This window comes from Canis lupus, chromosome 30 (assembly GCF_011100685.1).
Source record: "Canis lupus familiaris isolate Mischka breed German Shepherd chromosome 30, alternate assembly UU_Cfam_GSD_1.0, whole genome shotgun sequence".
Taxonomy (NCBI): domain Eukaryota; kingdom Metazoa; phylum Chordata; class Mammalia; order Carnivora; family Canidae; genus Canis; species Canis lupus.
In genome coordinates this window covers 39,952,780-39,965,663 of record NC_049251.1, presented here as the reverse complement: position 1 = coordinate 39,965,663, position 12,884 = coordinate 39,952,780, and the positions used below count along the sequence as shown (strand labels likewise).

The window sequence follows — 12,884 nt, the reverse complement described above, 5'->3', positions numbered from 1 at the left end:
GTCTGATTATAAATATTAAATAGTCTAAGCCAGCATATTACATGCAAATTGAGATCACTCAAGTCTTTTCATACTAGGCTTAAAAATAATTTCTTTAAGACATAAATCTGAGGGACGCCTGAGTGTCTCAGTGGTTGAGTGTCTGCCTTTGGCTCAGAGCATGGGATTGAGTCCCGCATCAGGGTCCCCTCAAAGAGCCTGCTTCTCCCTCTGCCTATATCTCTGCCTCTCTCTCTCTCTGTTTCTCATGAGTAAATAAATAAAATATTTAGAAATAAATAAACAAAACATAAACCTGAGAATCCTCTAGAAGATGCATAGTCAAAAAAAACCCATGCCTTCATAGCCAACCTTAACTGGGTATCATTTCTTCTACGTATCAAGATTCGAGTTTCAGCACTAAAAATGCTTTTTTTTTTTTTTTGATCCCAGTACCCAAAAACATTGCTTGGGCTAACAATTAAGCAGGTATATATCCATTTCAGCAGCAACTGGTAGCATCAGCACTTTGCTATGCTACTCCTAAATGCCACTACTACTTTTATAGTACTTTGTATAAAAATCATAACAGAAATCCATAGTACTCAGCATATGCTTTAGTATGAATTTTAAAAGACTGTTAGAATATATTTCCATAGTATAATAAACTTTAGTAATAAATTCTAACATCACAATGCTAATAACAACAACCTACCAAGACATTGCAGAGAGAACACTGCTTCTTTCTTTCATAAGGGGTCAGTTTGGGGGCATAATCAGTATTTGCATGCCGCCCACTGCTTAACTCAGCAGCTTTTTCTTTTCTTTGTTCAATCTGTTCCATGTGCCTTCGAATGCTTTCATCATGCTGTGAAGGAAGAGTCAAAGCGTGAGAATATCAAAAACTATTCAAATTATATTGAGAACTTGAGAACACAGTATTTCCATTAAACTTTCTAAAATAAAAGAATGTTTTAATGCAGTGTTAACCTGAACACTAAGAACAAGAATTTACATAAAGCTCTTTAATATCTGCTGCATGCAGAGTAATGTCTCTTAAAGTGTACTTTCTAGACCTAAACCATGGGATATTATTCAGTGTTTTGTGGAAAAGGTTCTATCATCAAATAATTTTGAAAAATACTAAATTAAATAGATTTTTAATATAGCACTCTTTGGAGCCTCTAGTAGTTTCTGCACTCTATGACTCAATAAACCTAGTTTATATACTAAGCCACATTTACACACTTATTTGACTACAATACACTTTTGAGAAGCACTTCGGGGAATACACTATGAGAAATGCTGACCCATATGTGAAGACCAAGCTTATCCTCATAGCAGACAAACCCTATCATGATACAGACCTCTACCTACACCAACTCCACACCATACCATTTCTAGTTGTTCTACACTTCCAGTGACTTCCCCCAAAACAACAAAAGAAAAACAAGACTGAAAAAACACAATTCCAGACTTCTGATTTCATGTTTATACTTTTTCATGTGACTGGAAAATTCATCCCACCAACCTACCTATCATCCTATCCATTGAACTTATCTCTCTTCCAACTCAGGAGTTATTCTCTAAAATGCTTCCCTTGACTTTTAGAACCCTTCATGTTAGACTAAGGGTCCTCATCTGTACTTCCACAGCACTCCGAGTATACCTCTATCCATATGAAAAGTATCAGCATCTGAATCTCACACTAGATTAACAGTTTCTTGAAACTCAGGATCATGCCTTACTCATCTTTGTACCCCATGCCTACCACAAAGCTCAATAAATTTTTGCTGCATTAAATTTAAATGAACGATAAAGTTGTAAGACTATACAAACAATAAAATATGGTCTTCTATTTTATGGAATTTACTATCTCTGTGAGGAGCCAATGTGGAAATAATTGTTACACAGTGTCAAATACACCGCTAAAAACTGCATTACTAATGCTAAAGATTTTATAGAAAATAGCGGTTTATCATAATTTCCCAAGTTACAATTGCATAATTCACAAGCAATGAAAAGCAAGAAAAACTAATTATACTAATCATCTTGTAGCTAATTTGTAAATAATTAAAAGTATGATTATTAGAAGCTAAACAGTAATGCCTTCAAGTCACTGACAAATTGGTTATTAATAAAACAAGAAATGTTAAAATTCCTTTAATTACTCTCCAGACTGTTTTAGCTTATTAAAATAAATTTAGTTTTAGATAGCTGAGTTAGATGTGATCATAACCAAATCATGTAAGTTCTATTACCCAAATATTACAAATACAAATTAATTAAAATTTTTACACAATTCCATAAATAAAAAACTAATCTGGGATCCCTGGGTGGCGCAGCGGTTTGGCGCCTGCCTTTGGCCCAGGGCGCGATCCTGGAGACCCGGGATCTGAATCCCACGTCGGGCTCCCGGTGCATGGAGCCTGCTTCTCCCTCTACCTGTGTCTCTGCCTCTCTCTCTCTCTCTCTCTGTGACTATCATTAATAAAAAATAAAAAAAATATTAAAAAAAAAAACTAATCTTATGCTCCATTGAAAGTTCTAGAATAATATCCTTACCTTGAGCTGAATCTTTTTCTGCAGCTCTTCCATTGCTTCTTGTTGAGCAGCTGTGAGTGCGGCCAATCTTTCTTCCCTATCTCTGTAAGAAGATAGTAAAAAATTATAAACTCAACAGCTTGGAGTAACAAATTTCATGAGATTAAAAAATATAATTGGGATACAAAGACTTATATATTCTAAAGAGTTAATATTTTTGTCAGGAGAAACCTGACAAGCACAATCTTAGCCAGGGGATAAAGATTACTAAAATTATTCTTTTCTGAGTGCCTAAGTCCCAAATATATGTTCAATAATGTTTAAGAAACAATACAAATTCTTAGTTGTAAAAATATATTTCTGGACCCAGATTAGGTATGGGTTGGAATACTACCTCTGGAGCTCTCACTTAAACATGGCATGTTGAAAACATATTTATATCTGTTGCCTTCCAAAAAGCCACAAAAAACACAAGAAATAAGTAGAAAAGGCATAAAATCACAAAGGCAAAAATAATAGCAAAGGAAATAATCACAAATTATGAAACATACAAAGAAATATGACCAGGCTTAGAAAAAAGCAGTCAACTGAAACTGTCTCTGAAGGAGGCCATATGCTGTATTTAGTAGACAAAGACTACAAAAACAGCTGTTACAAAGATGTTCAAAAAAATTAAAAGAAAGTATGCCAAACTAAAGAAAAATATGATGGCAATGATTCAACAAATAGAGAACCTCAACAGAGAAACAGAAAGTTAAAAAAAAAGAAAACTTTCCAATAAAAGGAACCAAGAATACTTGAACAGATGGCTGATGCTAGAAGTTGAGTAGAGAAAACATAAGATGATTATGGAGGATCTTACAGTGCCAGAAGAGCAAGAAAGTGCTCAAAAAACAAAATAATGAAATATGTCGAAGGGACACAGGGGTCAAATGAAAGAGCTTCCAATATCCAAAGTTGGAACAATTTGAGTAATAAGATAAATAACATAATATTGGTTTATAACACAACGTATAAAATAAATATAAGTCCACATTGACAGTAAAAAAGGCATTTAATAAATAAGAAGGGGAGAAAAGACAAATGTCCTTTAGAGAAGAATTGCAAATAATTTATGTAGGAATTCTACTCTCAAGGAAGTAATTCCCCACCTTTCCAGCATTGGCTATTGTTTCTAAGGAGGACAGCATAGAGAAAATTTTAAAGAACCTATACAATGGAGAAACCTAACAAACACAATCTTAGGGGATAAAGATTACTAAAATTAGTGATAAGTCTAATAGACAGCATGAATCTTTGACATGTTACAAATGGTAATTCATAGTCACCTCTGTGCTCTTCCTCCAAAAAAGCTATAACATCAATCTAACCAGGAGAAGAACACCAGACAAGTCTTACCTGAGGGACATTCTACAATACACTTGACCACTACTCAAAACCGTCAAGGTCATTAAAACCATGGAAAGTTTAAGAAAATGTGACAAATCAGAGATGCCTGCAGAGAAATGACAATTAAATATCTGAACAAATACAAATAATAACTAAATACTTCCCGAACGTGATTATATACAGAACTAAATAATCATGAAGAGAACCAAATCATAAATCAAACAGGTTACAGACACACAGAAAATTCTGAGAGCAGGAAGGAAAAAAACAATTCACCTTATACAGAGGAAAAACAATATGATTAATGGCTAACTTTTACATCAGAAAAAAACAGAAGTAAAAAGATTCTAAGTACTGAAAACAAAAAAGAATAAAACCAAGAACTCTGTAACCAACAAAACCTCATTCAAAATGGAGGAAAATGTTAAATATACTTCAGTAACAAAAATTTTAAAACCAAAAACAAAATGAAGGCAAGGTATTCCCAGATATGCAAATAGCATAATTCAATGACAGCAAAATTCCCGTACAAGAAATAGTGAAAAAAGCCCATCTAGCTAAAAAGCAATTATACCAAAAAGTAACCTGAATCCACAAAAAAAATGAAGTACACTAGAAATGGTAAATATGTTAATAAGTATAAAGGAACATAAAAATATATTTTCTCTTTTACTCCAATTTCTTTGAAAAATGTGGCACTACATAAGGAGATAATTATAACATTGCATTGTTGAGTTTATTACATATATAGATTAATACATGTGACAATAATAACATGAAGAAAAGGCTATAAAGCTATAATGGAACAAAGTTGCTCTATAATTAAGTTAGTTTTAATCAAAAGTAGATTGTCCGAAGTCAAGATGAATATTGTAATAAAGAGAGCAACCACTAAGCAAAACAACTAAAATAATAGTTTTAAAAATCAAGAGAAAGGGGTGCCTGGGTGGCTCAGTTGGTTAAACATCCAACTCTTGATTTTGGCTTAGGTCATGACCTCAGGCTCCTGGGATCAAGCCCCAGGTCAGGCTCCCTACTCAGTGGACAATCTGCTTCTCTCCCTCTCTCTCCCCCCTTCTGCTTGTTCTCTCTCTCTCCTCAAATAAATAAACAAATCTTTTTAAAAAATCAAGCGAAAAATTTAAATGATGCACTAAAAAGTATTAACAAAAAAGGCAGCAGTAAGAGAGAACAAAAAAACTCTTGAGATGTCTAGAAAACAAGTATCAAAATAGAAGACATAAATGCAATCATCTCAATAATTATACTCCATAAGAATGGACTAAACACTTTAAAGGGCAGAAATTAGATTGAAAAGGAAACCTCAACTATATTTAATCTACAAAGGACACAGTTTAGATAAAAAGACGCAAAAGGGTGAAAGTAGAAGGGCAGAAAATGTCATATCATGTAAACAATAATCATGGTTATATTTAAAATAGAAAAAAAGTTGACTTTAAGGCAAGAAACATTTTTTTAAATGTCAAAGCAGAACATTTCATAATGATGAAAGAAAGGGTCAATAACCCAGGAAGATATTATATGCCCCTAACAGTGGGGCACCAAAAAGCAAAAAATTGTCAAAACTGAAAATATAAATAAACAATTCAACAATATTTGGAAATTTCAATAACCATCTATCAAGAATTAATAGAAAAAAACAGAAAATCAGCAAGTATACAGAAGTCTAGATAAAACCGTCAATTAACTGACATTTAAAGAACACTCCATCCAAGAACAGACTACAAATACTTTACAAGAGCATGTTGGACCTTTATCTAGGATAGTCTATACCCAAGGCCATAAAATGAGTTCCAATGAACTTAAAGGAAATAAAATTACACAAAGTATATTCTTTGACTACAAGAGATTCAATTAGAAATAACAGAAAACTGAGGATATTCCCAAGTTATTTGGACTCTGAGCAACATGATTCTAAATAACTCATGGACCAAAAAAGTCATAAAAAATATTAGAAAATATCTTTGAGTGAAATGAAAACACAATATATAAAAATTGATGGGGGGATCCCTGGGTGGCGCAGAGGTTTGGCGCCTGCCTTTGGCCCAGGGCGCAATCCTGGAGATCCAGGATCAAATCCCACATCAGGCTCCCGGTGCATGGAGCCTGCTTCTCCCTCTGCCTATGTCTCTGCCTCTCTCTCTCTCTCTCTGTGACTATCATAAATAAATAAAAAAAAATTAAAAAAAAAATTGATGGGATGAAGTTAAAGTTCTAAAAAAAATTATAACCTTAAATATTTATTTATTTTTAAAGATTTTATTTATTTATTCATGACAGACATAGAGAGGCAGAGAGACAGGCAGAGGGAGAAGCAGGCTCCACGCAGGGAGCCCGACGCAGGACTCGATCCCGGGACTCCAGGATCACGCCCTGGGCCAAAGGCAGGCGCCAAACCACTGAGCCACCCAGGGATCCCCCCCTTAAATATTTATATTAGAAATGCAGAAATATCTAAAATATATCAACTGAAGTTTCAACCTCATAAAAGTAAGAAAGGCAGAGTTAATGAAATCCAAAGAAAAGAAATGATAAATATCTAAGTGGAAATTAATGAAATAGAAAACAGAAATAGAAAAACTCAATGAAACAAAAAGTTAGTTCTTTGGAAAAATCAACAATATGTTTAAACCTTTAGCCAGACTAATAAAAAAAGTAGTAAGATGAGACACAAATCACCAAAAATAGGAATGAAAGACAGATAACAGTATAGCTCATACTGAAATTAAATCCTTATAAGAAACAATGAACAACTTTGTAAAAATAAATAACTTAGATGGAAAGGTCACATTCCTAGTAAGATACCAATTATGAAAGCTGACTGAATAAGAAACAGAAAAATCCCAATAGACCAATAACATGTTAAATGGAAGATGGTTATTAAGGAGAGTACTTGTGATGAGCACTGGGTATTACATGTAAGTGATGAATCACTAAATTCTACTCCTGAAATCAATATTACACTATTTATTAACTAATTAGAATTTAAATAAAAACTTGAAACATGAAAAAGGAGTTAGTAATTTAAAAATCTTCCCAAAAAGAAAAAAAAAAAAATCAAAGCCCAGATGGCTTCACTTGTAAACTCAAACATTTAGCAAAAAAAATAATACTGATCCTACACAAATAGTTCCTATAAACAGTGTAGGAAAAAACAATTCCTATCATATTCTAGTACTGCCATGATATGAAAGCCAGACAAAGATATCACAAGAACATCAAACACCAATATATCTCATGTACATATCCTTTACAAGAATTTAGCAACATATAAAAATGATTATACACCATGACCAAGTAGGAATTAACCCAGGCATTAAAGGTTGGTTTAATGTTGAAAATGAATTAATATAACCTACCAAAAACAAAACAAAGCAAAAGCCTGCACGAATCTCCCAATGTATATACAAGATAAAAGCATTTATTTAACAAAGCTCAGCCCATTCAGGCTAAAAAGCACTTGACAAACTAGAAACAGAAGAGAACTTCTTCAATCTGATCATAGAGATTTATGAAAAACCTACAATTAACGTAATAGTGAAAGACTAAATATTTTACTACTAAAAGCAAGAACAAAATAAGTACATACAATGGTGCAGCCTCTATTAAAATTATACCATAGCATGTAGCCAATGCAATAAGACAAGGGAAAAAAAACTAAAAACATCCATACTAGAAAGCAGGAAGCAAATTTATACTCGTAATTAACACTCATAATTTGTAAATAATGTGAATCTTTTACATAAAACATCCTATAGAGCAACAGCAATGACAAAAAAGAAAACTCTAACAAAACTAGTAAGAAAGTTCAACAAGGTCATAAAAAACAAGGTTGTAAGGTGAAATATATAAAAATTGATTGTATTTCTATATACTACCAACAAATATTACCAAAAATTAAGAAAATAATTCTAATCACAATGACTTCAAAAAGAGTACTTAGGAATAAATTTAAGGAAAAAAAAGTGCAAGACCTATAAACTAAAACAATAACTAAAAACTAAAACACTGTTGAGATAAATTAAAGGTGATACAGAGGTATCATATTCATGGATCATAATACACAATACTGTAAAGATGGCAACCCTCTCCACAATGAGCTATAGATGCAAAGCAATTTCTACCAAAATCCCTGTAAGGGTGCCTGGATGGCTCAGTTAGTTGAGTGTCTGTTTTGGCTCAGGTCATGATATTTGGGTCCTGGGATGGAGCTCCATGTTGGGCTACCTACTCAGTGGGGAGTCTGCTTCTCCTACTTACTCTGCTTGCCACTCACGCTGCTTATACTCTCTCTCTCTCTCTCTTTCTCTCTCTCTCTAATAAACAACCTGTTAAAAAAATTGTTACAAGCTAACTTGTAGAAACTGGAAAACCTATTCTAAAAATTATATGAAAATACAATTTTGAAAAAGAACAACAAAGTTAGAGAACTTAAATACCATGATTACAAAACTTGTTATGAAGCTATAGTAATTAACAGTCTGGTACTACCATAAGAAAAAAAAAAAAATATATATATATATAGTGAATAGAACAGCATAGAGTCTAGAAATAAACCCTTATATCAATAATGACTAATTGATCCTGAACAGGTAGCAAGGCAATTAAACGGTGAAAGGATAGTCTTTTCAACAAATGATAATGTGATAAATGGTATCTATATGCAAATAAATATAGATCTTTGTTTTATACCATACATAAGTTACCTTAAAAGGAAAAAATATATGAATAAACAGACAAAAAGCAGAATCAAAGCAAAATGGGTGAAGAGGACAGGGAGATGCAGGTTTCCAATTATGGAATGAATAAATCACTGGATAAAAGGCACAGTATAAGAAATATAGTCAATATGTTAATAGTGATATAACAGGACATATGGTAGCTACACTTGTGGTAAACATAGCATAATATATAAACTGGTGAAGTCACTAAGTTGTACACTTGAAACTAATGTAACATTGTGTGTCAACTATACTAACAATAAAAGTTGGTAAACTAAGGTCACCAAAAAACAAAAACAAAAACTAAAAACCCAAAAAGGAATTTTAGACCTAAATATAAGTGCCAAACTGAAACACTTCTTGAAAAAAGTGTAGGAAAAAACGCTTTGTGATTTTTTTTAAAGATTTTATTTATTTATTCATGAGAGAGACAGAGAGCTTTATGATTTTGAGTTAAGCAAGACTTCTTAAATATGAAACCAAAAGCATTATGCACAAAACAAGTTTTATATATTGGATTTTACCAAAATTCAAAACTTTTGCACCTCAAATGACACTATTAAAAAAAGGAAAAAATAAGCCACAGATTATAAGTCATATACCTGAAATGCTTGACATCAGAATATGTAAGGAATTCTTACAACTCGATAGTAATAAAATGACTCGAAAAATGGGCAGAACATGTGAATAGATATTTCATCAAAGAAGATATGAGAATGGCTAATAACTACATGAAAAGACAATCAACATTTGTCATCAGAGAAATGCAAATTAAAATCACAACAAAATAGCACCTACAGTAACAAAAAAAGCATACACGTTTATTTTTTAAAGATTTTATTTATTTCTTCAGGAGAGACACAGAGAGAGAGGCAGAGACATAGGCAGAGGGAAAAGTAGGCTCCCTCTGGGGAGCCTGATGCAGGACTCAATCAATCCCAGGACCCTGGGATCATGACCTGAGCCAAAGGCAGACACTCAACCACTGAGCCACCCAGGGGCCCCAAGCATACATTTTTAAAGAAACTGTTCCACCAAGTGTAATCAAAGGTTTGAAGAAACTGAAACTCACTCACCACTGGTGGGTATGTAAAATGGTGTAACCACTTTGGAAAAACATTTTGTAGTTTCTTAAGAAATCAAACATACTTCTACCCTATAAACCAGCCATCCATTTTCTAACTACTTATCCAAGAAAAGTGAAAGCATGTATCCACAAAAAGCACATGCAGAAATGTTCATAACAGATTATTTATAACAGCCAAAAAACTGGAATAAACCCAAACGTCTACCAATAGAAAAATGGATAATGATTTGTGAGATATATATACACCAATCAGCAATAAAAAGCAAGGTTTTTGCATAAATAAAAATATGAAGGAATCTCAAAATAGTAATGTTGAGTAAAAGAAAGTAAAAGACAAAAGATAAAGTAGATCAGTTGCTGTCTGGGGAAAAGAGTAGAGGGAAGGAAAGATGGGCTACCAAGCAGCATGAGAAAATCTTGGGAGATGACAGATATGTTCATTGCTATGATTGTGCTGATGGCTTCACAATGAGTACATATGTGAAAATTCATGAAACAGTACACTTTAATAAGTCTTTGTATGTCAGTTATATCACAATAAAGTTGTAAAAACAATTTTATAAACTGCCCATTCCAATTTAAGACAATAGTATCTGGAATATTCAAAATGCTAGTGAAAATGTAAATTGGTACAATTATATTGCTCGACAATTTGGCAGTGTCTACTAACACAACATTTGTAATATCCTAACGACCAGCAATTCCATTCCTAGGCAAAAACCCAACAACTAGGCTAGAGTGCAAGAAGTGTGGACAGCAATTATAGTTGAGAATGAAGGAGGGCTGGTAATTAGGAAGATACGTGGAGGGGTCCTGAGTGCTAGTAATGCTCTATATTTGACCAAGTTAGAGGTTATAAGAGCATGGTGATAATTCACCAAGCTGTAGATCTATTCATTTGTGTATTATTCTATTTATGTTTATGATACATAAAAATGTTTATTGATTTAAAAAATATATGGTTATCTCACCCTCCCAATTAAAACTTTATTTATATAAACAAATTCCAATAATACATCAAAACTAAGTTGGGTTTATCCGAGCAACGTAAGCTTGATTAAATAGTATAAAATTAATTACCATATTAGCAGATGAGATTAAAATTTCTATGTAAGTAGAAAAAATATTTGATAAATTCAACACCATGATTTCTTTAAAAAGGTACAACCTTGGCTTCAGGGGTAGAATTTAATGATTACATACAACACCCAATGCTCATTACAAGTGCCCTCCTTTATACCCATCACCTATCCCAGCCCATGCCCCTCCACCTCCATCCATCAACCCTCAGTTTGTTCTCTATGGTTAAGAGTCTCTTATGGTTTGCTTCTCTGTTTTTTTTCTTTTCCCTTCTCCTATGTTCATTTGTTTTGTTTCTTAAATTGCACATATGAGTAAAACCATATGGTATTTGTCTATCTCTGACTTACTTATTTCGCTTAGCATAATACACTTAGCATAATACACTTGAGCTCCATCAAATGTTGCAAATGGCCAAGAATTCATTCTTTTTGATGGCTGAGGAAAATTCCATTGTATATATATGTAACACATCTTTCTACTCCTGAAATACTATTAACCTATATGCTAACCTTTCTAGAATTTAAATACAAACTTAAGTAAATTAAATTAAAGTAAAAGTAAAAATGTATATCTAAGAATAAGACAGCTTCTCTGCTGTAATATAGGACATCTGTAAAAGACATAAAAGCTAATCAGGCTGAAATAAAAATGCTATAACTGAGACATAACTGCAAAACAGATTGGATATAATCACAATGAGGATTGAAGAAGCAGAGGAGAGAATAGGTGATACAGAAGATAAAAAAATTATGGAAAATAATAAAGCTGAAAAGAGAAGGGAAAGAAAACTATTAGATCATAAAGGTAGACTTAGGGAACCCAGCAATTCCATAAAGTGAAATAATACTTGTGTCAGAGAGAGCAGGAAAGGGGGCAGAAGGTCTATTAGAACAAATCATAGCTGACAACTTCTCTAATCTGGGGAAAGAAACAAGTATTCAAGTCCAAGAGGGACGAAGAACTCCCTTCAAAATCAAAACAATAGGTCAACACCATGACACATCATAGTGAAACTTGCAAAATACAAAAATAGAGAATTCTGAAAGCAGCTCAAGAAAGAAGATTCTTAACATACAAAGGTAGACACTTAAGCTAGGAGCAGACCTGTCCACAGAAACCTGGCAGGACAGAAAGTAGTGGCATGAGCTATTCAGTAAGCTAAATGGGAAAAATATGCAGCTAAGAATACTTTACCCAGAAAGGCTATCATTCAGAATATAAGGAGAGATACGGAGTTTTCAAGATAAACAAAAATTAAAAGTTTGTGAACACTAACTATGCAGGAAACATTAAAGGGGACCCTGTGAGTGGGAAACAAAAGACCAAAAATATATAAGAGTAAAAAGGAACAGAGATAATCTACAGGAACATGAATTCAGAAGTAATACAATGGCACTAAATTCCTATAGTTCAATATTACTCTGAATGCAAATGGACTAAATGTTCCAATCAAAAGACACGGTATCAGAATGGATTAAAAACCAAGACCCACTGATATGCTTCTTACAAGAGATTTGAGACCCAAAGACACCTCCATATGAAAGTGAGGGGACATCAAAAGAAAGCTAGAGAAGATATTTTTATATCAGACAACTAGACTTCAAACAAAGACTGTAATAAGAAATGAAGAAGGACGCTATATCATAATAAAGGAATCTATCCAAGAAGATGTAAGAATTATAAATATTTATGTCCCTAACTTGGGAGCACCCAAATATATAAGCCAATTAACAAAAACTTAAACTCACTGTTAATAATACAGTAATAGTAGAGGACTTTAACAACCCACTCACACCAATAGACATATCATCTAAGCATTAGATCAATAAAGAAACAAGGGCTCTGAATGACTCACTGCATCAGATGGACTTAACAGATATATTCAAAGCATTTCATCCTAAAGCAGCAGAATACACATTCTTTTTGAAGCATATCAAACATTCTCCAGAATAGATCACTTACTGGTCACAAATCAGGCCTCAACTGGTACAAAAAGACTGAGATCACACCATGCATATTTTGAGACCACAATGCTATGAAACTTGAAGTCAAACACAAGA

General features: G+C 33.1%; 1 protein-coding gene across 9 annotated transcripts in view; it reads right to left on the bottom strand.

Moving 5' to 3' along the window:
- Positions 1-12,884, bottom strand: part of SCAPER (S-phase cyclin A associated protein in the ER) — a 432,460-nt gene that overhangs the window by 283,208 nt on the left and 136,368 nt on the right. For all 9 annotated transcript variants that reach the window (XM_038581073.1, XM_038581077.1, XM_038581076.1 and 6 more), the window contains 2 exons: positions 2,545-2,626; positions 695-847 (listed from right to left, as the gene is read on the bottom strand). In XM_038581073.1, the coding sequence (XP_038437001.1) occupies positions 695-847; positions 2,545-2,626 (235 nt within the window). The remainder of the gene's footprint in view (positions 1-694; positions 848-2,544; positions 2,627-12,884) is intronic.